The 27,754-nt window shown below is 45.4% G+C and overlaps 1 protein-coding gene across 1 annotated transcript in view; it reads right to left on the reverse strand.

The window, feature by feature from the left end:
• Positions 1–404: 404 nt before the first annotated feature.
• Positions 405–27,754, reverse strand: part of KCNK1 (potassium two pore domain channel subfamily K member 1) — a 46,276-nt gene continuing 18,926 nt past the window's right edge. The window contains exons 2-3 of the mRNA XM_068548844.1: positions 5,640–6,035; positions 405–1,332 (exon numbers count right to left, since the gene is read on the reverse strand). Coding sequence (XP_068404945.1) covers positions 1,073–1,332; positions 5,640–6,035 — 656 coding nt within the window. The 3' untranslated portion in view covers positions 405–1,072. The remainder of the gene's footprint in view (positions 1,333–5,639; positions 6,036–27,754) is intronic.

The raw sequence follows: 27,754 nt of genomic DNA on the forward strand, positions 1-27,754 counted from the left end.
TGTTGCCTTTATGGTTTCTACAAAGGAGTGCATACCTATTATCTACGTGGAGGAAAAACTTTCTTGATATATTAAAGCATACAATTGCAACCAACTAACATTTTTATTTATTCAACTTCTAAATTAAAAAAACTCTCGGACTAATTTGACAGAATCTGTTCATTTGGAAAGTCTGTGTTCGGGTTCTCTGCTTTAGTACTAGGTGATAGCAAATCATAATGCACTTTCAAAACAAAATACCTTAACTTTTTTTTCTTTTCTTTTTTCTTTACAAAATCATATTCTTTGTTACTTGTTCACCTCCAGAGAAATGCTTACAAACATTTTAGACATTTGAGACCATACTACTGCAAGAGGGTAGAAACATTTATTGTAGCAGAATACTAAAGTAATTCACTCGTAAGTGTTATTCCCCTTATTTTATTGCAGCAACTTTTGATTCTTCAGTATAAAGAGAAATCAAAGGGGAAAATCTCTACAGTCTTGGGTTAAGACGTGTGCTGGGATCTGGTGACCTAAACCGTATGTACAGGATATAAACATATTTATACTTTATATGTACACAGTTAATGGTTATCTAGTCATTATAAATAGTAGGTTTAACTTAGAGTCTACAAAAATAATGATTTTAGATGGGCACATGCAAACCAGTACACATAAACTTATTTGTAAAACACATCTCTATGCTTTTCTTTTTTTGCTTTTAAATATAAATGTTGCCATTTAACGATCAGCTAAATGATTGAAATGCAAATCCCAAAGTCCCCAATGAAAAGTATAAAATCTGCTTCTCTCCACAGAGACACCCTGCTTCGAGTGTTGTTCACCTATTAGTAAAGTCGAGATAATTTTGTCACATGTGAATGACGGGTACAGACCCCATTTTCTCGGATTTAAGACAGTCCTCCGGAGTAAAAGCTTCCTTTGCTCCATTATACAAAAAATATTGCAGACAGCAGATATTTGTGAAAATGTCACCTTGGCTTTTACATACTCATCAAAATGAACAAAGTGAAGCCTCCTCCCACTGCCCTGAGCCTGCGCTCTGGGACAGCGCAGCAAAGCCCTAAGCCTACTGGGTCGCGGCACCGTCGGCAAAGGCCGGTGACTGGGGGTGCACAAAAGGCTCATCCTGTTTCTGGTCCTCCTTCACGCTGGCCGCTTGGTCCATGATGGAGGAGAAGGACATCTGGTCGTGCTCTATGATGTGCACTTGATCCTCTTCCTTGTCTTTCTTCACGTAGAACATTTTTCTGAACTTCTTCAGCTCGTGGAGCTCACAGAAGGTTTCCAGAACCACCAACATGGCAATAAGACCAAGAAGCAGGTAACCTGTGTGAGAGAAATGACAGCGTCTCAGGGCGATCAAGTCACGCACGACGCAACCTATCTGCTGATGAATAAATCCACTGCCACTTCTATAATTTCTAGGGATGTTTTGAATTCCATGGCTCAAAGAGGGACGACCCAGAGAAAAATGGAGAATGACTTAACCTCCTAGACCTAAACAGACATTTCTCCAGAGAAGGCATACAGATGGCCAACAGGCACATGAAAAGATGCTCAATGTCGCTAATTATTAGAGAAATGCAAGTCAACACGACAATGCGGTACCACCTCACACCAGTCAGATGGCCATGATTAAAAAATCTACAGATAACAAATGCTGTAGAGGGTGTGGAGAAAAGGAACCCTCTTACACTGTTAGTGGGAATGTAGATTGGTCCAGCCACTATGGAAAACAGTATGGAGGTTCCTCAAAAAACTAAAAATAGAGCTACATACGATCCTGCAATCCCACTCCTGGGCATATATTCAGAGAAAACTCTAATTTGAAAAGATGCATGCACCCCAATGTTTATAGCAGAACTATTTACAATAGCCAAGACATGGAAGTAACCTACATGTCCATCGACAGGTGAATGGATAAAGAAGATGTGGTACATATATACAATGGAATATTACTCAGCTATAAAAAAGAATGAAATAATGCCATTTGCAGCAACAAGGATAGACCCAGAGATTATCAAACTAAGTGAAGTAAGTCAGAAAGAGAAAGACAAATACCATATGATGTCACTTATATGTGGAATCTTAAATATGACACAAATAAACTTATCTATGAAACACAGACAGACTCAGACACAGAGAAAAGACTTCTGGTTGCCAAGGGGGAGGGATGGATTAGGAGTTTGGGATTAGCAGATGCAAACTATTATATATAAGATGGATAAACAACAAGGTCCTACTGTATAGCGCACAGGGAACTATATTCAACATCCTGTGTTAAACCATAATGGAAAAGAATATGAAAAAGAATGTATATCTGTATAGCTGACTCACTTTGCTATACAGCAGAAATTAACAAAACATTGTAAATCAACTATACTTCAATAAAATAAATTAAAAAAAAAAAGAATGACTTAACCTTCTACAAACCTGGATGATTCAGAATCACATGGTGTGATTTTGGGAAAAAAAGAAGTTGGGGCTGATGAGGCATTGTTAAAGAGAGATAACACACTGTACTCACCCAAGGGCAACCTCCCCTCCACTGTATAATCAGTGCTTCTCAAAAAGCCAGTGACATTTCGGAAGAGTTTCTGATGTATCAGGAGTGCTTGGAACAAAGCTTGCCATCCTTTTCAGCACTCAATGCTTTTAGCAGTAGAAATTACAGTTTAAGCTAGATGAAAATTCCCTTAAGAATGCACATGGAGGGACTTCCCTGGTGATGCAGTGGTTAAAAAAACTCCGCGCTCCCACTGCAGGGGGCCTGGGTTCAGTCCCTGGTGAGGGAACTAGATCCCACATGCCGCAAACAAGAGTTCGCATGCCACAACTAAGGAGCCCTCCTGCTGCAACTAAGACCCGGCGTAACCAAATAAATAAATAAATACTAAAAAAAAAAAAAAAAAAAAAAGGAATGGATGCAGATATTTACAAGGTCTTTGGGTGTGGTTATTTACACTTTCACTGAGACCCAGTAGCAAACTAAGCTTTCCATTATGTGACTAGTCATTTCTGGGGCACGTGGACCATTCATCAAATAACTCTATCAGTTTCTTACTCCAACATGAAAGGTAACCTGCTGCTTCAGGTAAAGTGCTATTCCTTGGAATCCGTGATAGGAAAACGGTAATTTTAAGTCAGTTCCAAGGTGTTTAAAATCAGTTTTCAGAAAAAATATTTTTTTTCATCAGGGAAAGGAACAAAAACATGAAAATGAAAATTCGAAGGATAACAAAAATCCCAGTTTCATGACCCAAAATGGTAAAACGTTTCAGGAAGATTTTCAGAAAATAAATGAACCAGGGAAGCCAGAATCGGTAGCATAATAGGAACAAGGAGGCTGATTGTGTCAAGAATGCAAAGTGACAGTTTTCTAGTATCTTTACAATTTGGTTATTAGGTTTTGGTAATAAGATAGCGTATTTTAGAAATAGCAATGACATTGTTAGTAGACTAATGGCAAATCTCCTGCTTTTCCTTTATCCATTATGTAGTCAAACTCTTGAGTGCTGACAAAAATACCCGTGATGTTTCAGACAGAAGCTGCGGGACTTTAGCCTATCCACAAACTAATATACCTTTGGAACGTTCATTTGCTCCACCTAGAACATGCACTATTCAGAGTGCCTTAAAAAACCACGATTCACATGGAAACAAGCCTTAAAACGTTCTGTAAGGATTTAGTACTCCATGAAAAATTGAGGAAATTAAACCGTTGGGTAAAATTTATGAGCAAACAATTAGCACAAGAGTAAAGTAGAGCTAGCCGCCATAATTAATTACAGAAACAAATTCAACATCTCTTAAGTCACGAAAAAATTAAATTCAGATAAGGAGGTAAACATTTTACCCTAATGCAAGACAAGAAAGTCTTGCATTAGGTAATTCTGGTGATACTGTAAACTCATAAGGCCATTTGGAAAGCACTGGGTCAACATGATCTATGAGTCACCAAAGGGCACGTTCACTTTGGGTCACCCAGCCCACTTCCTGGAAAGATAACAAAGTAGAAAAACACGTAAACATACAAAAGTATTTACTGCAGTGTTATTTATAATGCCCCCCAACTGGAAGCAAGCTAAATATTTGATGGAGGGCTTCCCTGGTGGCACAGTGGTTAAGAATCTGCCTGCCAATGTGAGGGACACGGGTTCGAGCCCAGGCCCGGGAAGATCCCACATGCTGCGGAGCAACTAAGCCGGTGCGCCACAACTACTGAGCCTGAGCTCTAGAGCCCGCAAGCCACAACTACTGAGCCCACGTCACAACTACTGAAGCCTGTGCGCCTAGAGCCCGTGCTCCGCAACAAGAGAAGCCACGACAATGAGAAGCCCGTGCACCGCAACGAAGACCCAACGCAGCCAAAAATAAATAAATTTATTTTAAAAAATAATAATAAACAAATAAATAAATAAATATTTGATCGAAGCAGGACTAGATGATGGTATAGGCACCCGATAAAATATTATGCGGATATTAAAGATAAATATGGTAACTAGAGGAAATGTGCAATCACCCCTGTAACCATTTGGTAAATATTTATGGAACTTGTATGGTAGCCAGGCACTCTTGAAAGCACTGGGTGTTTATTAGTGAAGGCTTTGTCCTGAGTGAGCATGGTTTCATAGAAAAGCTAAAATACATACAGTTCAACTAATAAGCATTTTGTCATGTTAAGACTACAGGATAGGGCCAGGCCAGAACATCCGGCTGCCTCAGTATGTACTGTGATTTCCTAGAAGACATGGCATGAGCTGAGTCTTGAAAAATTCCTGAGAAGGCAGAAATGAAATCTATACGTACAGGGGATGGTGGTGGTGGGATGAACTGGGAGATTGGGATTGACATATATACACCAATATGTATCAAATAGAGAACCAATAAGAACCTGCTGGATAAAAAAATTAAATTCAATTAAAATCAAAAACAAAAGAAAACTGTACATACAGTATGATGTAATTCTACACATTGTGAAAAGACAGGAAACAGACACACAAAAATAAATAGTTTTTGCCAATGGATTTCTAAGTTTTCCATGACATTATATTGAATTTTTTAAAAATTGTTTAAGTTATAAGTCACTGGCCATCTGAATTTTATGCCTATTTTCCACATGTAAAATTCTGAAAGAGGCAAACATAGTCTAACTTCTTCAAAGAAGAACCAGATGGACAAATGAGATAAGCAACTGGTTTACGATTTTCCTGGTAAATGAAAGAACATGATGGATTGTTAACAGGCTACATCCTAGCCCTGGTTTTCTTGAGCTTAAAATAGTTAATAAAGTAGAGCAATTTTTTTTAAATCAAAAGTTGATTATCAAGTTATTCTGTGTGGTGCATTCTTATGCTGTCATTTATAGTGTCTATTACATTACCGGTAAGACACTGATGGGTACTTTTAAGGTGCCTGGGAAAAAATAATTCTCAGTGGTAAGATTTTTGCTTAAAGCATTTTGAAAGGAATCATGATGAAATGAAAGTGATGGGAAGGTGGCAAAATGGAAAACTTATCCATGGAAAGCAGTCAGGGCTCTGATGAGTGGCTCTCCGTGAGTGGGTGAGGGGGAGCTTGGAACTGCCAACAGAGCCCCGGCGGGGACAGAGTCCGTGAACCCCAATACTCACACGTGATCCCAATCTTGTAGAGCTCCCTGAACTTTTGATTATAGCCCTCTCCGGGAACATAATCCCCGAGGCCAATGGTGCTCAGGGAAATGAAGCAAAAGTAAAAGGATTCCAGGAAGTTCCAGTCATCCTCTAGGAGGGAGAACACCGCGGCCGGGATGAAGAAGAAGCAGGACACGGTGACCACACCGAGAAGGACGGCGTGGACAATGGCCACCGCCTGCTTGGAGAAGCCCCAGCGGACGTGGAAGTAGAGGACTGGCCTGCGGGTGACATGGATGGTGACACGCTGGACCACCGCCGTCAGGAACAGAAGGGTGAAAGGGATGCCGATGACCGAGTAGATGATGCAGAAGGCCTTGCCCCCGTCGGACAGGGGCACAGTGTGGCCATAACCTGAAAGGGGAAGAGGTGGAAAACACCTGATAAATAACACACGCCTGCCGTCCACCCCTCCTCCCCTCCCACCCAGGAGACGAGCCGGACGAAATTTACGTTGGTGCTTCAAAGGCTCTATCTTGTTACTGCAGTAAGATTCAACAGTGGGTGCCATACATTTGGGAAGTCCATCACTCTGGATCAGATCTACCCAGCTCTTCCCGACGCATCCAAGCCTGGTTTTGAGGTCACTGTTAGGCTGAAACAGAAGATCTGTGTGCGAGGGAGCTAACACTTCATCGTCTCAGGCCATCAGGGAAAATGGATGCATGATCGGATGCCTCTCTGCCAGGAGGGTGTACCCCTCCCCACTCCGCTGCCCCCAACCCTCCCCAGGAGCCTCATTAGGATCCAAAGCCAGTACAGACTTGCTCCAAAACACTAGAACGAGGCAGATGACGGTACAGTGGGAAGATGGGGGGAAGACTCAGTGAGGATACAGACATCAAAAAAGAGGAAGATACACGAAGATGAAAGCACACCAAGTCACAGGGCTGAGTGCTTCTTTTCAAATATTTTGTTCGATGATCTGGTTAAACGGCACATCCAGAAACTGCTAACCTTTTTTCCGCCTTGTCATTTCTGTAGGTTCCAAGATGCCATATATTCCACAAAACAGACATAAAAAAAACCCCACACGTTAGGGTCAGTGATCAAAACATATGTCTCTCTGACTTTCCACTAGGTTTCGGTCATTCCCAAGTCAAGCCAGTCAAGAGACTTCATCTGACAAATGCCTGCAAGAGAGAAGCCAACGGACTGTTTTTAAAATCTCACAAGCCCTTCATCCTGAAAGGATGCACATGTCTGAACAAGTCTGTCCAGGAAAGAGCCAACTAAATGCATTTTTTTGGGTGAAATCAGCTTCTGAAAAAAAACCCCTCACTCATGGGGTTATTACTGAAAAGTGGCTTCAAAATCTGATTTCTAAAATATATCCTGCTTAGAAATAACTCTGAAAAACCTTCAGCTTCAGATCTCCTGATTCTCTGCTTTATACCAATTTCCGGGGTCGGGGGGGTGGGGGCCCAGGTCTATGCGGCCACCAAGAAGCTACCCCGGTTACTCCTGTGCCTGGCCTCAGCACGACAGTCAAGGTGGTTAATCCCAGAAGGTTATGAACGAATAGGGAGTCCCAGCAAGCTACTGAAATTGTATGCACTTGAACATCTCCACACCCGTGCATTTTCTGGAAAGAGATGCCAGAGCTCAGACGCTCAGAAGGATTGAGAACCACTGTTCTGAGCATCGGGTCCTGAATCCATCCGGTCCTCCCACACCCACAGCTCCTGGAATGCTTCAGCTGATTCCGGGCATGGTTAAAGAGGGAGACGAGTCAGTCAGGGTTTCCAGAGGGTAACATGAAGGACGGAGAAAGCTTGTAGAATTATGTTCATGCAAAAAAAGGAAGCAGCAGAAATGTGAACGCTTCACTTTTGAGGAAAAACACGTTACAGAGGAATCAGACTTTATGAGTAAAGCAGCCCGTATCACAGAAGACAGGGGCCAATCAGAGCCATGCCAGGCATTAAGGAGGAAGGATATTTTAATGGTCAGAGACCTGGAAACAGAATCTGATAATGGAATCTTATTTATAACACGACAAAGCCAACTGGAAAGTGATTCACAAATTTGGTAATGAGCCTCTGACCAAAAGTATCAGGAGACAACAGGGGATCAAGCAGAGACTGTAAGTGATGGATTGACTTTGGCAGGAATTGTGTAGAGAAAACATAAGATTAGCTGAATTTGTTAGACTACGTAAAAGCCTTGAAGCCATGATTTTATTAGTTTGGTAGCATTGCTATGAATTATCTTCACTAAAAGTGTAACACACCTGTTTCACATAGGCCACCTCTTCTGTAGCATCTGTTCCAATAAACTACACGATTTCAGTACTAGTAGAAAAAAAATTAATTTCTAGTTTTAAAATACTTTAGGCTATGGTTTTTACTCTCCAATGATAATAGCTCTTTTTATTAGAATCTTAACTAAACTTCCATTTACTAAAATGTTATCTCCAAGCCATAGAGATAATCATTACAAGACTCTACAATGGCTGTCTGCAGTAATGATTTTTTTTTTTTTTTGGTCAGTAATGTGTTCCCACTAAGAGATTAAAAATCACTAAAGTGTAGATGCCTCTTGAAAGCCAGTTTTTCCTTTTGATGTTTGCATAAATAATTTTTGTTAGTGGAAAGTACAATGTAAAATTTATATCTCATCTGCAGTCTCTACACTTTCAGCGCTTTACTGAGTACACAGCAATTCTTTTGCAATAGACAGCTGAATGCACCAGACAGAAACCTTCAGTCCTAGTGAATTGTAATGAAGCAGTGAATAATCTGCTCAAGTTCAACTGACTCCCCAGATAAATCGCAAAGCAAAGCTCATATTTTTATCTCAGAACCACATTAAAATCCTTTACAAACTAGGAAGGATTTAGCAAAATGTTAATACCTTACTTATTTGGTGTTCCTTAAATTTTTCTAAGGCTATGCATATAATTTTGGGGCCCAAAAGATTGAGCATGGCAAAGTCTACTGGAAAAACGAACTTCAAAAACTTAGGATCCAGGGACGTCCCTGGTGGCGCAGTGGTTAAGAATCCGCCTGCCAATGCAAGGGTCACGGGTTCAATTCCTGGTCCAGGAAGATCTCACATGTCACGGAGCAACTAAGCCCAAGCGCCACAACTACTGAGGCTGCACTCTAGAGCCCGCGAGCCACAACTACTGAAGCCCGTGCACCTAGAGCCCGTGCTCCGCAACAAGAGAAGCCACCGCAATGAGAAGCCCGCGCACTGCAACGAAGAGTAGCCCCCGCTCACCACAACTAGAGAAAGCCTGCGCGCAGTAACAAAGACCCAACACAGCCAAAAATAAAATAAATAAAATAAAATAAATAAACTTAAAAAAAAACCAACCTGTTTGTGGCCTGTCAAATCTACATTGTACATCTGCTTTAATTTTTAAAGAAAAGGGCACACTGACCAGAAGTAAAGAATGTCCACGCTAAACACAAAGATTAAATGCCTCCCTTCCTGGGATACCAAGGCTGGGACTCCTCTGATGACAAGACTGCCTTCCCAGGTGCCAAGGCCGTGCTGACTCGCTGTGCGCATGTGCTGGTCTGTTTCCTTCCAACCTTGAAGGAATGGATCCCTGACTTGTTGGATGTTCTTTGTTCTGACAAGATATAAAACTGTGTCGAAAACCATGCTTCTCTGGAGCAGTTCCTCAGAGTCATATGGGAAGCTGGCTTCCGGGCTATAGTCCTCAGATGGCTCAGATAACACTCTTTTCTATTCTTCTTCTTGATTGTTTATTGATTTTTTTTCATCGACAGCTACCTAGGCAGCACACTGACCTGTCCTGATCCTTCCCTGGACCTGAGACTTCTGCTTGGCCCAGTCTGTTTCTAATTCACTGTTTTTCTGGGGGTTTTTTGTTTTGTTTTAAAAATATTTATTTATTTGGTTGTGCCAGGTCTTAGGTGCGGCACGCGGGCTCCTTAGTTGCGGCACGCGGGGTCCTTAGGTGCGGCACGCCAGTTCCTTAGTTGCAGCACGCGGGCTCCTTAGGTGTGGCACACGGGCTCCTTAGGTGCGGCACGCGGGCTCCTTAGTTGCGGCATGTGGGCTACTTAGGTGCGGCATGCATGTGGGATCTAGTTCCCTGACCAGGGATCGAACCCGGGCCCCTGCATTGGGAGCGCAGAGTCTTATTATCCACTGTGCCACCAGGGAAGTCCCTGTTTCTAGTTCACTGCTGCCTTTGCTTTGGGGTTACTCTCAGGATTTCTTTCCACCTCTGTTCCCCTGTGAGCTAATGTAGAAGAAATGTGTGGGTCACCCGGGTCTACCTGGTCCCAATTCCACGAGAACAGGGATGAGAGGGTTTGTACCCCCTCCTGATGAGTACCATCCACATCAACCTCTTGCAGACGTTACAGCCTGTCACAGAAGATGCTCTACACCCGTGGTCTGGCATTCTCACCCCGGCTGCTGCTGTCGTGCGTGTGGCAGCACCCTGTCCCCGCTCCTTGTGTAGCGGTCAGCACACCTGTGCAGGCCCCCGCTCCCTCCGTGTGTCTGTCACACACAGACCTACCTTCCACCCCTGGGACCTCTGACGAAAGAGTTGGAATCCTGACCTAGAGCCTCATTATTGTGCAAAACAGCGCGGCTGAGGAATCACACATCATATTCTAGTCTGTCCTTTTGTGATTTCTTTTTCGTTTCCTCTCTCACCCACGCCGGACCACGTCTTAGAAATTTTTGACAACAGGATGACAATGAGAAGAAAAGCTGAAGGAAGCAACAGAACAAGCGTCTACTCCTTCCGAAAGTGCCAGTATTTTAAACAAGCCTTTCTGATCATATTTCCTCCACCTGCCGCTTCCCTCAGGTGTGCCTTCGGGTTTGACAGAATTATCCTGCAGCCATCACTTCCCTGAGGTCTAAAGTTCTTAGACTGTAAAGGCTTCCCAGTCATGCACTTTTAGAACAGGGTTTGAAAATTCATGCCATAGGCGTTTTCCCCCCGGGCAAGGATGCTGTGTAGACAATTCCAATTTCTTTTCCCCTAGGAACAGCGGGCACCTTGCCCTGTGGAAGACAGGCTCAAGAGGTAAAGGAAAAAGTGCTGGAGGACCAGAAGACGACACACCATTTACTGGACCCTGAATTTCCAAGCCCCGCCATGCAGATCATCAGCCTAGTTCTTGTTTGGCCCCAAGCCTCAATCCAGGCTAGAACTGGTCCTAAACTCTTGTCTGGTGTAAAGGGGTGGAGGAGCCCTGGATGCCTGCTGGACCAAACCAACCCTCCCTTTACAGAGACTCAAAGCAGTGATGTCCCAAGGTTTTCTGGCAGGAAAACACAGGTGTCTACTTCACCTTGGTGGAAAAATCTCTATACCTTTCAAAGGCAGAGGTTCCTGGAATAAACTTTTTTTTTCTCTTCCATTTGACTTTAAAGACTCTGATGCTCTTGAACATTGAGAACACAGGGAGGAAAGTGCAAACAAAAAAGTCCTTTGCAATACCACACGTGTAAACCAAAGGTGGTGCTTAGGGAAACGGGCCGAGGAATCTGACATCCTAAACTTGAATCCCGGCTTTGCTTCTTACTAGCTGTGTGACCCTGCAAAACTTTATGCCTTCATTTCCTCGTCTGTCAAATATGAATAATACCTCTTACCTCTCGGAGGTATGATGAGGATTACACCAAAGCATCCATGTAAACCAGTGAGCACAGATGCTGGTACCTAGGAAGTACAGAGCAAGTAAACTCTTCTACGGATGCTGAAAAAACTAACAGTTCTCTCGATAATACGTATGCTCTGCCAGACTGGCCACTAGGCATGCTAGTTAGAAGATGTCTGTATTCTCTCCTCTGTTCTCTGCTCACATTTTAATTTTCCGTCCATCCTTCAAGACTCCTCTTCCACACTGATGGGTAAAGCAGTTCCTGGTAACAACGAAACACCTAACAACAGCACTCGGGGGACAATCTGATACACAGGACTTTGTGGCCTCTCTGTAGTTGGGGACAACACTAATGACCCCCACTCCAACAGAAAAATCCAAAGGCTCCCTCTCAATTTCTCACTCCCTTCACTGTAAATGGCCCGGTAAGGCCCCATTCACCACAACCACGTTCTTACGGGTAGATCCCAGGAAATTCCAATGATTAAAGGTAGATGAGACCCCTCCCACAAAATTTCTCTACTAGGTGGTATGTTATATACAAAGAAAAGAGGCACTACATAGCCACACAACCTATTGTTAGCACAGGGAAGTTCAAGTTCTCTCTCCTTTAGGTGCTGCAACAAGCAGTTACTTGAAAGGTTGTGTGGAGGCAGATACCACACTCCTCTAGAAGCCAGATTTCAACCACCTTCTGGTCCAATCAGGTGACAGAATCCTCAGGATCCTTGGTGAAGTGGCAGAGCATTGAAGACGGCCGAGTCCTCGAGCTGGAATGCCATGGTGAAGGATATCTATTTGCTGGGTTCTAAAGGTTTTATACCCCCTCGTGCAAGAGTAGATGAAAAACATCTCTAGTCAACCTACGTAGCTTGAATGAAAAACCATCCATCTTACCCATGAAAATACTTGTAGTACTCCTTATGCTAATTCAGGGACTCTAGTCTATACTTAGGCCTTGCTGAGACCTCAGGAGAGTGGATTTCTAGTTAGGGTCTCTCAAATGCTAACTAACTTCCCCTGGAGTACATGTTCCTAATCAGGGAACTTCACGTGTTAACTCCCTGCCCCTGGACTACAGACGAATTGATAGGAACGCTATCACACCATTGATATGGGAATACACAACACCTCTGTACTTCTCTTAGGGCCTGACGTGACTGACTTTTCCTTCTAGGAAATCTCACTTCTCTCGGCTCTGGGTCATGGCCCCGTCGGCACAGGATCTCCTTCAGGAACACCCGTGAGTGGGTCTTCCACAGGGCGAGGCTCGCCTTGCTGCCTTGGTCCCAGAGCAAAGCCACATGCATCCGCCAAGGACACGTGCCTTGGTTACCGGAAGCCACTGAGATCAGGGCCACGTCACCGCAGCATTGCTTGGCCAAAACTTACTAACCCGATATGCCAGGGAAAACTCAAAAGCAGGCGGGGGAGGTGTGTGGGATGGAGGAGACAAGAATGGGAAGATTCAGCGTGTTGACAGCTGGCTTGTGGGTACACGGAGGATTCATTATGCAACTCTCTCTAATTCTGTCTATATTTGAAAATAACCTAGAAGGACAGACTTAAAAGTTAAGGCTTTGAGGTGTGGATGTAAGAACAGTTTTCCATCTACATAACATCGAGGAGAACATTCTAGATTTTTCTTTACTCCTTGAAATCCTGCTTTGGTACAGGGCAGTGCTGGAAGTTAGCACATGAACAGAAGATCAATTAGGACACAGAGGTGTGGCACTCAGACACATGAAGATACAAATGTGCTTTTTAAACTGTTACGGGGACTTCCCTGGTGGCCCAGGGGCTAAGACTCTGCGCTCCCAATGCGGGGGGCCCGGGTTCGATCCCTGATCAGGGGACTAGACCCCACATGCATGCCACAACTAAGAGTCCACATGCTGCAACTAAGGGTCCTCATGCTGCAACTAAAGATCCTGCGTGCCGCAACTAAGACCCAGTGCAGCCAAATAAATAAATGAATGAATGAACGAATGAATGAATAAATAATGGTGGTGGAATTATATATTAAAAAAAAAAAATGGTTACAAGTCTGTAACAATTCCATAACCTCCTTGAACAGATGGCTTAACACCTCCGGCTGTGCTTTGAGGGCACAAACTCCCAGGCTGTAGGCAGCTCAGACGTGTGTGGGCCAGATGGATGGGGGGATGTCAATTCTGGGGCTTCCTCAGGAGAAGTGCCAGGGGGCCCATGCACACCTGCTGTCTGCTCCTAGATGGGGGACACAGTTCTCAGGTCCATCTGCCAGCCTTGGGGCGGGGGGGAGTTGCAGCGGTGCGGCCCACGGAGCACCTCCTGGTCCTGCCAACCCGTCACTGATGAGCAGCATTCCAGAAAATGCTATTTCTCTAAGGCTGAAGGAAGTGCAATCCGCTCCGACACGGCTCCCCACAGATGCTGGGCCTGACCTCATCCTCCTGTGAAACTCCCGGGGCAGGGGGACAGGATTCTTGGGGGGCGCCGAGCACTAGAGCCGAACAGAGGATTTGCAGCCAGAACCCAAAGGCAAGGCAGCCCTCCCGGCTCGGCATCGGGGGGAGTGGGAGCCCTGAGGACAGAGCACGGCAGAGGCAGGGGGGTGAGGGCGGTCCGGGTGGCGGGAGCGCGGGGGGCGTGCAAAGGGCCAAGCTCTCCCAGCCACCCCGGTGGCTCAGGCGCCCTCCCCCCAAGGGACCCCCAGATGTGCACCTGGCTCTCCCCGGGGGAAGCTGTGTCTGCCTTAAGGTGATTTCAGCCCTAAGTTCCAACTGATGTTTGCTGAGCCCTGAATGTGTTCCAGGCAGCGGGGTTCGACAACCTCACTTACATTCAGGTACGAAGTCATTCAACTAGAACCACCCTGTTCAAGAGAAGCCACGCAAAGCTCACTGATGCCCCAGCCTGGGGAGAGGATCCCTCTGTAGCAAAGGCAGACTGAAAAGAAAAAGATTTACGTGAATGGAAACAGAGGCGCAGATGACACACCCACTTATAAAGCTGACACCTTAATAAGGGGATTCGGGTACCACATTCCCAAAGATGAAATATTGGGCTCAAAAAGAGTCACTTTGAATAGAATTTTCTAGCTCACAGATATGCCGGATTTTAAGCGGGGAAAGCAAAAGGAACAGGTCCGTCAGAGGCCTCCCTCACTGGTCCAGCTTTGGTGGGAAGATCTGTGGACCCCAGTGCCCTTCCTTCTACTGGTTCAATATGACCTCCATCTAAACCACTGTGTTGAAACAGGTCTGTCTCCTCCAGGTCACCAATGGCTTCCATCTAGTGAAATCCCCCAAACAGTTCTATTCTCACGTTTCTCAACTTCTAGGCGCCATCTGACCAAGCTGACTGCCCCCTTGAAACAGTTTCTTCCCTTGGCTTCTCCCTCTCATTCGCTGTCTCCCGGCTCACAAGCCCTTCTCAGGGTCCTTCGCTGGTCCTTCCTCCGTGGTGAGCGTGCCGGACTCCAGCCCTCCAGGACTCACCTCTCATACTCTGTCTACACTCACTGCCAACCCCAGACTACAGCCACCGGAAAGCAGAGGGGGATCAGAGTCGAGCCTGCTTGTGACCTAACAGCAGCATGACATCTTTGAGGCAGCTCTGCCTTGGATGATCGCATCCAGACTCGAGGCTTTAAGTACCATGTTTACGCCTGTGGTTCTTCAACCTGGCTGCACATTAGCTTCACCTGGGGGCTCTTAAACACCTTAGAGATGTCACTTCAATTGGTCTGGGATGAAGTGCAGACGTTGGTATATATTTTTAAGCTCCCCAAGAGACTCCAACATACAGCTAGGATTGAGAACCGCTGATCTATATACCACAGTGATGGCTCCCGAATTTACTGGTCCTCTTTTCTGAGCTTTCAGTTTATGCCTAACATCCTATTCAAAATCCTGTCTTGGATGTGATACAGGCATCTCAAAATGAATATGTCCACAAAAGATGTCTCGATGACGGCATACTTAGGACCACCTCTGCCTTCATCATCACCCCTCACCCTGAAAACCTCAGCCCAAATCTGCCCCTTCCCTAGCCTAGTCTTCCTCGTTTCAGGCAACAGTTCTGGCATCTGGTTCATTCTTCAGGCCAAACACCAAGGTGATTTTTAAAAAATTCTTCTTTCCCTTGTCCGCAACCTCTGCTCCATCAGCAAATCCTATTGGTTTCACTTCTAAAATATGTTCTAAAGCAGAGCACTTTTCATCATTCTCCCTGCTGCTGACCCATGGCCCATGGTTTTTCTCCTGCATCACTTTCTCAGTCTCCCACCTCCCCTCACGATTCCACTCCCCCAGCCGCTGATGTGTGCCAAAGCTATGAGACACTTGTGTTAGCGCCCTGTAGCTGCCTTGAGAAGCCGACCTGGCGGCTTAAAACAGCAGAAGTGTTATCTTCTCCCAGTTCCGGGGGCCAGGGGTCTGAAATCAAGATGTTGGCAGGGCCGCACTACCTGCAAAGGCTCTGGGGGAGGATCCTCCGTGCTCTCCCAGCTTCTGGTGGCTCCAGGCCTCCAGGAAGGTGGTTTCCTTGGCTTGTGGCCGCATCACTCCATGTCTACCTCCACCTCCACCTGGCCTTCCCTCTGCATCATCTCCTTTTCTGTCTCGTATCACGACATCTGTTACAGCATTCAGGGCCCACACGGACGACCTCACCTCGAGATCTTTAACTCAGTTACATCTGCAAGGACCCTCTTTCCAAATAACGTCACAGGATCCAGGGTTAGGATCTGAACATAAACTGGGGGCATGCGGGGGGGCACCATTCCACCCACTTCAATACTATAAGGTTAGCTTTGCTTTTTCTTTTAAAACAAAACTACTTCTCAGACAGTTCTGCTATACCCAACAGTGGTACACAAGGCTGACAGATTACAGGGAACACTTTTTTTTCTGCTTTTTTTAATTCATTAATAAATTATGTTTTCGGCTGCGTTGGGTCTCCATTGCTGCATGTGGGCTTTCTCTAGCGAGGTGAGCGGGGGCTACTCTGTTGCGGTGTGCGGGCTTCTCATTGCGGTGGCTTCTCTTGTTGCAGAGCACGGGCTCTAGGCACGCAGGCTTCAGTAGTTGTGGCCCACGGGCTCAGTAGTTGTGGCCCACGGGCTCTAGAGCGCAGGCTCAGTAGTTGTGGTGCACGGACTTAGTTGCTCCGCGGCATGTGGGATCTTCCCGTACCAGGGCTCGAACCCGTGTCCCCTGCATTGGCAGGCGAATTCTCTTTTTTTTTAATGTGAATTTTATTTTTTTTTGAATTTTTGAATTTTACTTAATTTATTTTTTACCCAGCAGGTTCTTATTTATTATCTGTTTTATACATATTGGTGTATATATGTCAATCCCAATCTCCCAATTCATCCCACCCCACCACTTTCCCCCCTTGGTGTCCATACGTTTGTTCTCTATGGCAGGCGGATTCTTAACCACTGCACCACCAGGGAAGTCCCTAACGTCATCTTTGAATAATGAAAATCATATCACATCACCCCTTGGATTAGAATCCTCTAATGACTTTTCACTGCAAGTACTGGAAATAGAACACAATCTTATCTTAAATTCCTTGCTACGGCTTATTGGACTCTGAAGATCTGGCCCCTGACTACTTCTCTGACCAAATTCCCTACTACTATCCCTCTCACATACTACTCTCTGGAAAACACCGGCCTTTTGTCTCCTCTTCAAAAAGTTTGAGCTCTGTCACAGGAGTGGCTCCTTTTCTTCATTCAGGTCTCAGACCAGTATCACTGCCTGAGAGAGGGCTCCAGGGCACCCTCTCGACAGTGGTCCCATCCCCTCCATCACTCTGAAGCCACTACCCCATCTCAGTTTCCTGTCTCGCACCAAACACCGCCTTACTTAGTTACATACTAAGATGTCTTGTTGACTGTTCCATGTCCAAGTGCCCAGAAGAGCCGCTTGGTCAGTAGGGTGCACTGAATAACTATATGCATTATCTTCTTAAACAGATACATGCATACATATATGCATGTATCTGTTTAAGAAGCACCGTGAATGCCCCTGAGATGGGTGGCAGTTTTATTGTCAAGACACGCGAACTTCGAAAACTCCTTTGGGATTGTGGCAGCACAGCTGATTCTGTCTTATTATACTTTCCCTCCACAGTCCAAATAGTCTACACTGAGCGTGGCAGGGGGGGGAGCAGGGGAACTCAGATGACGCCGGGTCCGGAGATGGTGTGAGCTGTGGTGTATAAGGATTCAGCCACATCACGCCATGCCATAAGGGGGGGTGGCGTGGGGCAGTCACGGCCGTTCCTGCCAAGCTGGTCAAAGGCCCCATGGACAGCCCACACCAGCTGAGAAGTTCAGGTCTCCACCCCTCCTCCTCCCTTCTCTGTCAACAGGGAATGACAGGGTATCACAGTCCGAGGACTCGATCAGGAAAGAGAAGCACAGCAAGGGCGGAAGTGCAGTAGCTAAAGGGAACTCACTCTGGGGCAAGTGTCTACTAATAGGAGCTCATCAGAGAAAATCTTATCCTCTAGAAGGAAATGTCAAACTATAAAGTCCTAAGTTGACATGAGTTCCATCACCGTACAGTGAGTTGGAGTGGGCCACCCTCTTACCCTGGACCCCACCCAGACATTTTATTTCTACTGGTACCTACATGCTCCCCAGCTCCCCACCCAGCCCCCAAGGAGTCCCTAATTTATATATACCCCAACTGCCAAGCTCTCCCATCAAACCCAGCCCTCCGTTCCCAACCACCTAGAGGCGAATGTACCGTAACCACCTGTAACCCAGCAAATCTACGAAGGAACCCGAAAGCTCGCCCCTCAAACCAGCTCGGACACTGGCTCCGCTGTCCACCCGCCAGCTGCCTGAGAAGGATCCCCGACTCGCTCTGCCTCACCACCACCGTGCAAGGGCACACCGAGAGCCCCTGACTTTGGGAGAATCGCCCCTGCTCCCTCCTTTTTCTCTGTCATCGCTGCGGTGTTACGGTTGAGGATCTGATCATCCCTCCTCTGTACCCAGAGGAGCTACCGGCTCTTCTCCCGCTCTGCCCATCCCTCGCGCCACCATTTCCCACTGCGAAAGGTTAAGATTCAGACCCCCAGGCACGCTTGGTGCCCATCGGGTCAGCCTCACTGCCTGCTCAGGGCCGATCAAAGAGAACCGGGAGATGCTCCCAGAAGAACACACCCTGCCCTTCACGCTTGCACGATTTCACACGCACTGCTCCCTTTCGTCTCTCTGACCTGTCCCCGAGCCCCCGCGGGCCTCAGTCTCTGCTTACGCACCTGCAGCATTGCTGTGACAGCCCCCAAGGCACGTAGCCCCCTTCCCCCTCGCCTGTCCCTACCAGAGGCTGGCAGAGCCACCAGTTCCTGTCCTCGTCACCCCGCAAGCCAGGAGTGACCACACGGGCGTAGCTCGGGATAATCAGCTGTCCCTGGAAATGTGCTGGAGGGAAGCTGGTCTGGGGAACCTTTGTTTCTTCCCGCTTTATCACCAAAAGCATGCGGGGAGCAGAGGGGCCATCCTGCGATGCTGAGGGCCCAGCCCGAGGGGAGGAGGCGGCAGGCAAGAAGCTGCACCAAACACCTGCCAGCTAGACCAATGCCTGCAACCGCTCCCCATCGGACGACATAATGTGAGAAAAATCACCCCCCCACCAGTTTAAGCCACTAGAAATTGGGATTTTTCTTTACCGCAGCTGAAAGCAATGTTCATTGGTACAGTCACTTGTATTATGGTGATCATTTACATGCTTCTCTAAGATATGTTTGATTCTTCTAACTCTGAAACCCTAGCACAGGGCCTTGCGTATGGCAAGCTGATGAAGGCTATAAAGCCCAGAAAGTGTTGCCTATGAGGAAAGCAGTCCTAAGAGGCTGTTCCAGGCAGACACGAGATGTACCTGACATTTATGCTCAACATTTTCCCAGAAAACCGCCTCTTTTGGGACAATTTACAAGGGTACTTTAAGAGATTGAAAATACATATGTAGAGAACAGACTTGTGATTGCCGAGGTGGAAGGCGGATGGGCGAGGGATGCAGTGGGAGTCTGGGATTAGCAGAGGCAAACTATTATACACAGGCTGGATAAACAAGGTCCTACTGCAGAGCACAGGGAACTATTCAATATCCTGTGATAAACCATAATGGAAAAGAATCTGAAAAAGAATGTATACATACATATGTATAACTGAATCACTGTTGCTGCACAGCAGAAATTAACACAACTTTGTAAATCAACTACACTTCAATAAAGTAAACTTAAAAAAACCCACAAATGTAAAACTGTTGCCAAATTTCCATCATAGGGATATTAGTTCACTTGATAAGAAAGCAACTTTTGGAGACAATTTATTTTACCATTGACACCTAACTACAATTAATTACTTTCAAGTCTGTTTTGTTTTTCAGTGGAGGTGAAATGAGAAATATAATGAGTCTGCTGAATTCAAGCTCATCACTAGGTCAAAAGCCAGGCTGGGCTCCCAGACAGTTCCTGAGAGTTCAGCACTGAGAATTCCAATTGCCCCTTTATTGCTCACCTGCCTACCTGCAATAAATCAGGATCAGAGTTAAGCCCACACTGACAGCAATATCGCACAATGACTACTTCTTATGTTTCCTTGCCTTTTCAAAACTACTCATGGTGCCAAAAAAGTTCTATTTTATCAGAGGAGTACATTTCCAATGTATTCAAATGTTTCCAAAAATGTTTAACTCTTCAAACCAGTATCATATGGTTTTTTCTCCCTGTTGCTTCCCACGCACCTGGGGTATTTGTCATTCTATTTGGACAAGAGAATTCTCATCTCAGATCTCTTTTTGGATATAAAGTTTATAGTCCCCTTTGCAAATCCTCAAAACATGAGAATAGTGAAGTAATCGCAGAACCCACTCCCTACCCACACCGCGCTCAATTGCTAATCAGTTTCTTTCCCATTCACCCCAAAGTCCCAGGTTAGCAAATGCAGAGGGCCAGAATGAGGCAGGGGGAGAGCCCCAGAGGATCTCAGCAGGTGAGAGTGACCTGGAGGAAGGAACAAGCATTTAGTACTTTTCAGGAATGAGATTTCAGGATAAAAGTCAGGAGCACAAAACTAAAACCCAAACCACAGCCAAGTAAACACGTGAACAAACTTGAGACAGGCTGGGACCTGGGACCTGGGACCCTTTGCTGCAGCGCCTGTAGCTGGCTAAATGTCTCTCCTCCAGCAACAGAATACAAAGAAACTTTAAGGGACTAAAAATAACTGCATGCACAAGCAATTAGGGCAAATTATGGACAAGATACAAAAAGACCAAAAACCCAACTGCTACTTCTGAAGAGCCGGGAGCAAAAGCAGGGGGTCAGGAGCAAAAGCGAGGTACTGTTCATACACCCCGCACAGAACACCACCTAAGTAGTGGGCAAAACACCTAAGCCACGCCTCCAGCCGACCTTTGGACCCGCCCCTACCCTTACCCCGTATAAGGGACCAGCTCACCCCACCCTGAGGGAAGCAAGCAAGAGAAACTGTTACTTGTTTTCGCTCCCCAGCTGTTGCAGCAGGGGCCCCAATAAAGCCTTGCCTGAATTTCTTGTCTGACGGTCTTATCAATTTCTATTGATTACGGAAGGCCAAGAACCCTGGTCAGTAATGAAACCACAATGCCAAGTTCATGAGATGACTGATTGCCTCCAGGTTGTTTTGTTAAACACTGGACAGCCTAAAGAGCACGGATTCTCCCCCTAGGATATCAATGGGGAAAGGATCAAGTATTTGACACAAACACACAGGGAATGTTCAATGCTTTGGCAGATTCTTCTATTTTAAATATCCTTGGCAAATAAACGAGAAGGAAGCTTAGTGGTGAAAAGGACGGTATCTCTTGTGGGAGAGAGAGATTCAACCAGGCAACGTAAAAGTTGGAAAATCAACCCCTCTCATAAATGTTGATAGCTCAAAAAATCAGGAATGTGCTTTGGTTGTGATGTTCGGGTCTATATGACACACCTATTATGGATCAAACACTTAGAGATGCTGCAGGTTCTTCAAAGAAACACAGAACCAGCTCCACGCTCCTCTTGTCTTATGAAAAATACAGTTGCGGAAACAAAAAGAGAACATTTTTAAAAAGGCAGAACAGTGTATTATTAGGGGCTTAGTGAGTGGTTAGAAATGCTCTATATAAAAAAGGAAATGGGCAAGCACTATGTGACGTCAGTGTCAGCCCTTTCTTTGATCTGGGTCCTGATTTAGGGTCATATGGATGAAAAACTCAAATCCTATACATTCACCTCTTCTTTTGGTGCCTCAGGATGGAAGCCTAATCGCAAGCCAACAGTCGTGGGTGAATATACACATGGGTGCAAAAATATGAAGACCTTTGAAGACTTTGGTCAGTGGAAACTAATCAACATTGGGCTTATGTTTTGCTTCCCCAAAAAGGGACTGGTATCATTTGTTTTGTGGGCAATTACCCTTAGGGAGCGGGAAAACGTATCTGCCGCTTCTGTGGACCCACGTGCTACCCGACAGAGCCAGACGTAGGAAGGACAAGCTGCTTGGTAGAATCACATGAATTCTTCCCTTTCTAAAAATATTACTTTCTGGCATAAAACCCTTTCCCGAGTGTGGCTCAACTTAGTCACACAGCCCAGCGATGCAGAGCTGGGCTATTCAGCACGTCCTGCTTCCCACCAGCTGGGTCCCCAGGGCTCGCACCTGCACAGTAGGGCGGCTCAGCCACAAAGAGCTCAGAGTGTCCCAGAGAGGAGGCTGGGAGGCTGGCGGCCTCCGCGCCCCGCTGCACTGCTGCCTCCAGAATCCGTCACCGCTTCGCAACGCTGCACCGCAGAGCTCCTTCTGCAGCGCTTCAGTCCATCTGTCTTAGGAAACATTCTCACTTCCACTAAACCATCATTTCCTGAGCGGATTTCTTTTTTGGAAACGTCATTACATAAAAACACAAAAAGAGAAAACAGTCACTTTTTCTTCCTTTCCTAACCCACGTCTTTGCATGACATCATTGAAGAGAAGCAGTGAGCCCCCTGTTTAGGGAGGGCACAGTGTAGAGTCAGGGGAAGTAGAGGCACGTGGGGTCCCTCCCCCACTTTAAGCATCTCAGATCTGACACTAACTTGGCTTTGTTTTACCGTTTAAGACAGAAAGAGTGAATACCCAAAGCAGCGTTTTATTAACTTCACAAGTCAACACTCCTTTTGGATAAACGAAACAAGGACAAGAAATCCATCCCGGGGTGGGGCCCCGCTTCTCACTGGTGGGGGAGGGGAGGGATAACCCTTTATGTTTTTCCACAGCCCAGAACATTCTCTCAAAGGTTAATTTCTGTAATTGGCACTGTAATCGGGAAGAACAAATCGGACTCCATATTGGATCCGTTTCTTTTACTTTAACCTTTGTATTCTATTGCTTTTGCTACAAGTTAAGAATGTTGCCTGTAGCCTGAAATATACAAGTTAGTTGTGACCTTTAAAGGTATAGCACTTTTCCATTCATATACAGATAAAAAGTTGCAGAACAGAGAATAACATTTGTCTTGTTGGAGGTTTATAGGAACACCATGGCCTGACCTACCTGGACAGATGCAAGAACAAAGGATTCCAACACCAAGAAGTCTGCAACAACCAGCCACACCCCCTCCCCCCTTTAGTATAAAAGAAGCCTGAATTCTAATTCAGGTAAGATGGTTCTTTGGGACACTAGTCCACCATCTTCTACGTCTGCTGGAGATTCCAATAAAGTGGCTATTCATTGCCCCAACAACTAGTCTCTCAATTTACTGGCCTTTCGTGCAGCAAGCAGTCTGAGCTTGGACTCAGTAACAGCATGGTAAATAATAAATATAAAATATAGTACTTAGTATTCAAACTACATATCCCTCCCCCCACATAGCCATTGAGAATCTCTGCTCTGAAAGCCCTTAAATGCTGTTTCTAATCAGTCCAATAAATAGAACCATTTAAGATATAAAATGAGGGACTTCCTTGGTGGTCCAGTGGTTAAGAATCTGCCTTCCAGTGCAGGGGATGCGGGTTTGATCCCTGGTCAGGGAACTAAGATCCCACATGCCGCAAGGCAACTAAGCCCACACACCGCAACTACTGAGCCCGCACACTCTAGAGCCCGCGCCACAACTAGAGAGAAGCCTGCGCACCACAGCGAAAGATCCCACATGCCGCAATGAAGATCCCGCGTGCCGCAACTAAGCCCCGACACAGCCAAATACACACATACGTACATAAATAGATAAATAAATAAAATAAAATGTAAAATGAGTTTCCTGCTCCTCAAATGACTAAATTGTATTTACTTTTAATCCAGAGTTTCCCAAAACAATATGACATTCTAACCATTCCACTGTACCCAAAAAGCAGACTTTCCATTGTACAGGGTTTGTACAGGTGAAATCTCATCACTGGTCAGCCCTGGGAAATACATCACAATCAGAAAGATTCCACTGAAAGCTTGGTTTATGAAAAGATAAACAAGCACTGCCAAATGGAAATTTTAATTTGAATGAGCTGAGGGGCTAGCTTGAAAGAAATGATGGTGAAAACTGAGAGATGGGCAGAAAAAACTGGTTAAGTGTATTGGTGAGTTTTTAAGCCCTTTTGTTTCAAATTCTCCTTACATTTTCATCCCACTGAGCAAACAGAAGCCAACAGAAAAGACTTCCCACAAGAACCCAGCAGCACATCTCCCCACCCGTGAAAATTACCGCCAGCCTTTCTCTTTTGTTCCTGAGGCCAGCTTTCCACCCGGGCAGGAGGTCCCAACCCCACTCACCTACCAAATACTCAGCCCAGCAGGTCTACCTTCTTTCCACAAGCAATGTTACTCTCCCATCTTAAACGAAGAAGGTAACCCTTCTCCTGATCTTCCACTTCCCTGCCAGCTACTGACCATTTTCCTGCTCCTCTGTGTGGCAAAACTGTAAACCATTATCCACCTCCTACCTCTAATTCCTCTCCTCTCTCTTTTTAATAGACTTTACTTTTTAGAGCAGAACGGTTCACAGCAACATTGAGTAGAAGGTACAGAGGGTCCCATAAACTCCCTGGCTCTACACAGCCACAGCCTGCCCCGTGACCAGCATCCCCCATCAGAGTGGTACATTTGTTACAACGGATGGACCTACACTGACACATCATTACGGCCCAAACTCCAGAGTTTACCTTAAGGTTTACTCTCAGTGTTGTACATTCTATGGGTTTTGACAAATATATAATGACATGTATCCATTATTATAGTATCATACAGAATAGTTTCTCCTTGCCCTAAAAATCCTGTGTTCCACCTATTTACCTTTCCCCCATCCCCTGGACACTACTTTTTGCTGTCTCTATAGTTTTGTCTTTTCCAGAATGTCCTATAGTTGGAATCATACAGTATGTAGCCTTTTCAGATTGGCTTCTTTCACTTAGCAATATGTATTTAAGTTTCTTCCATACCTTTTCATGGCTTGATAGTTCATTTCTTTTCAGTGCTGAATAATGTTCCATTGTCTGGAGGTTTCACAGTTTATTTATCCATTTACCCACTGAAGGACACTCTCTCATTGTCTTTTGAATCTTACTCAGGTTGGGCTTTTACCCTCACCAACTCACTGACCTTGCCCTTGCTAAATCCAGTGGCCAGTCTCAGCCTTCACCTATTCATGCCTCCCTGCACCAGCGCTAGCACTGATCACCTGACCTCCGGGCCACGGCAATCACCTGGTTTTCCTGTGACATCACTGATCACCTCTGAGTCTCTCTCATTTGTTTCCTCCTCTTTCCGACCTCTAATGTGGGACAGCCCAGACTCACACATCCCACCAGCTACTCAGTATCTCCACTTGGCCATCACAGAGGCATCTAAACTTAACACGTCCATAGCTGAGCTCCCAACCTGCTTCTACCTGGGTTTATCCCCTCAGCTAGGGGCACCTGCAACTCCACCTCACTGGGACTGAAGCCAAAAGCTCTACAGTCATGCTCATCTCTTCTTGGTCCCTTTCACCCACATCCAATCCATCAGCAAACCCTACAGATGGTTCTGCCATTAAACAATGTCCGTATTGGACCAATTCTCACCATCCCCCGCTCTACTACTGTCGTCCAAGCCACCAAAATCTCCCTGACGATCACTGATCTGCCCAGCCTCATACACTCTACTCTCCAAACAGTAGCACAGTGACCCCGTGAAAACAAGTCAGATGGTGTTTCTCCTCTGCTTGAAATCCTCCAGTGGTGCCCTGCCTCATTCTCTTACAATAAAACCCAAGCCCTTATTATGGCCCATATGGCCCTACCTGATGTGATGACCCCCATAGCTCTCCAATTTCATCTGCTACCACACCCTGCTTTTACTCAGCTCTAGTCACACCAGCCTCCTAGCTCCACGACAGGCTCAGTCCTGACCCAGGGCCTTTGCATGTGCTGTCCCTGCTGCCTGGAATGGTCTTTCCTCAATATCCATTTGGCTGGCTTACTCACCAACTTCAGGTCTTTATTCAAAAGTGGCCTACTCAGAGAAGCCTCAGCAAGGCCCCTTATATAAAATATCAATGCTCTCCTCAATGCAGACCTTGTATCATCCTTCTCTGTTTTACTTTCTTTTTCCTTAGCACTTATTTTATGTAAAATAGTTTATAAATTTGTAAGTTACTTATATTGATTATTATCATTTGTCCTTTCTGGAATGCATATCCCACGGCAGGAATTGTGGTCTACGTTGTTCCCTGATGTCCCTCAGCACCTAACAATGTTCCTGGGACATGGCAGGTGCCCAAAAGGTATTTCATGCAAGTATGAATGAATAAATGAGGGAGTGAATGAATAAACCTGACTTGGCAGAAGCAAATTCATAGCTTAATCTTTAACAAAAACCCAAGGTACCGGTTTTGGTGGCTCATTAACATGTTATTATTAACCATATCATATGAGAAGTTTCAAAATTTCAAGTAAAAAAATATACAGCTGTGATGCTCTCTTGGCTTAAACTTTCCATTTTTATTCAACCATTCAAAAATATGAAAAGTAACAAAAATGTGATGGTCTTGGAGCCGGACTCCAGGTTCCCTTTGGGTAAGGATTGTATTTGCTCTGTTTCTTGCCGTGTTTCAAGCCTAGCAGAGGCTGGCTCATGGCAGGAACCTCAAAAGGTATCTGTGGCCTGAATGAACACTAAATAAGGCTTTTATTTTACAGTAAAGTGTTATTATTTATTGAGCTATGCTAGGCTGACTACAACCTCAGGGATACTCCCACCCAAGCAGGTATAAACATAAACCATTTATATGGAAAAGATGTCAATTTTTCCATTCACAAATGGATAATTGCTAGTAACAGAATATTAAAGTGGTTCCTGAAAAAGAACAAAATATGGGTATTTACCTACTTCAGCTGTTGTGAGAATTCCATTTTTTAAAAAGACTTTTTTGGGAGCAGTTTTGCATTCACAGCAAAACTGAACAGAAGGCACTGAGATTTCCCACATACCTCCCACCCTGACACATACACAGCCTCCCCCAGTATCAACATCCCCACCAGACGGCACAGCTGTTACAACTGATGAACCTACACTGATGCCATCATCACCCGGAGTCCAGAGTCTACATGAGCGGTCACTCTTGGTGCTGTACATTCTGTGGGTTTGGACAAAAGTATAAATGACGTGCATCCATCATTAGAGGGTCATATTATAGAGTAGTTTCCCTGTCCTAAAAATCATCTGTGCTCTGCATCCACCCCTCCCCCTGCCTCAAGATAATTCCATTTTAAAGACTTGGCGTAAGCAATGGATAGATTAGACCGGAGAGCTACTTCTATCTAAACACTCTTCCTTTGGAGTTGGGCCAAGGGGTAAAAGCCTTAAGTACCAATGAGGGTTATGATAAGTCAGTTTAACTTTGGAAAGAAACAATTATTTCTATTCAAAGTGTCCCATCTGAACAAAATGACCACTTCAGACTCAGATGCTCAAGATTTTCTTTCAGCTCTGCATTAAGTAATTCGCACGAAGCAGAAGTGCAGAATCTTTAGCAGAGGTTCTCAAAGAAGAAGTGGAAGGACTTTAAGTCACTGTACGCAGGGCACCGAGTGGCCATGACAATTCCATGAGCCCTGCTTCTGATGAATCCCCTGGCGCTCACACCTGACTCTCTCAAAAAAACCCCAGGACTGTCAGAGCACTGAAGTTTGAGTCCCACACTCCGCTCCCAACTGCTTCCGGTTAAACAGGACATTTGCATTCACATCTTTAAGGCAATAGGGGAAACAAAGGGCCGCCCTGCTATCCACAGTGTAATGATCTAAGGAAGCAACGTTAGTGAGAGCACTTTGAACTGAAAAAGCAATATCAAATGCAAATATTCTTACTGAGTGCTTATATTTCTTATTGTATCCTGATCTCATTCATTGTCACTGCTGAACACTGCGTCTTTACAATTTCTTGTACCCAGCAAATACGCAGTAAATGAATGAATGGAACTATCG

The sequence above is a fragment of the Eschrichtius robustus genome, chromosome 7 (assembly GCF_028021215.1).
Source record: "Eschrichtius robustus isolate mEscRob2 chromosome 7, mEscRob2.pri, whole genome shotgun sequence".
Classification (NCBI taxonomy): Eukaryota; Metazoa; Chordata; class Mammalia; order Artiodactyla; family Eschrichtiidae; genus Eschrichtius; species Eschrichtius robustus.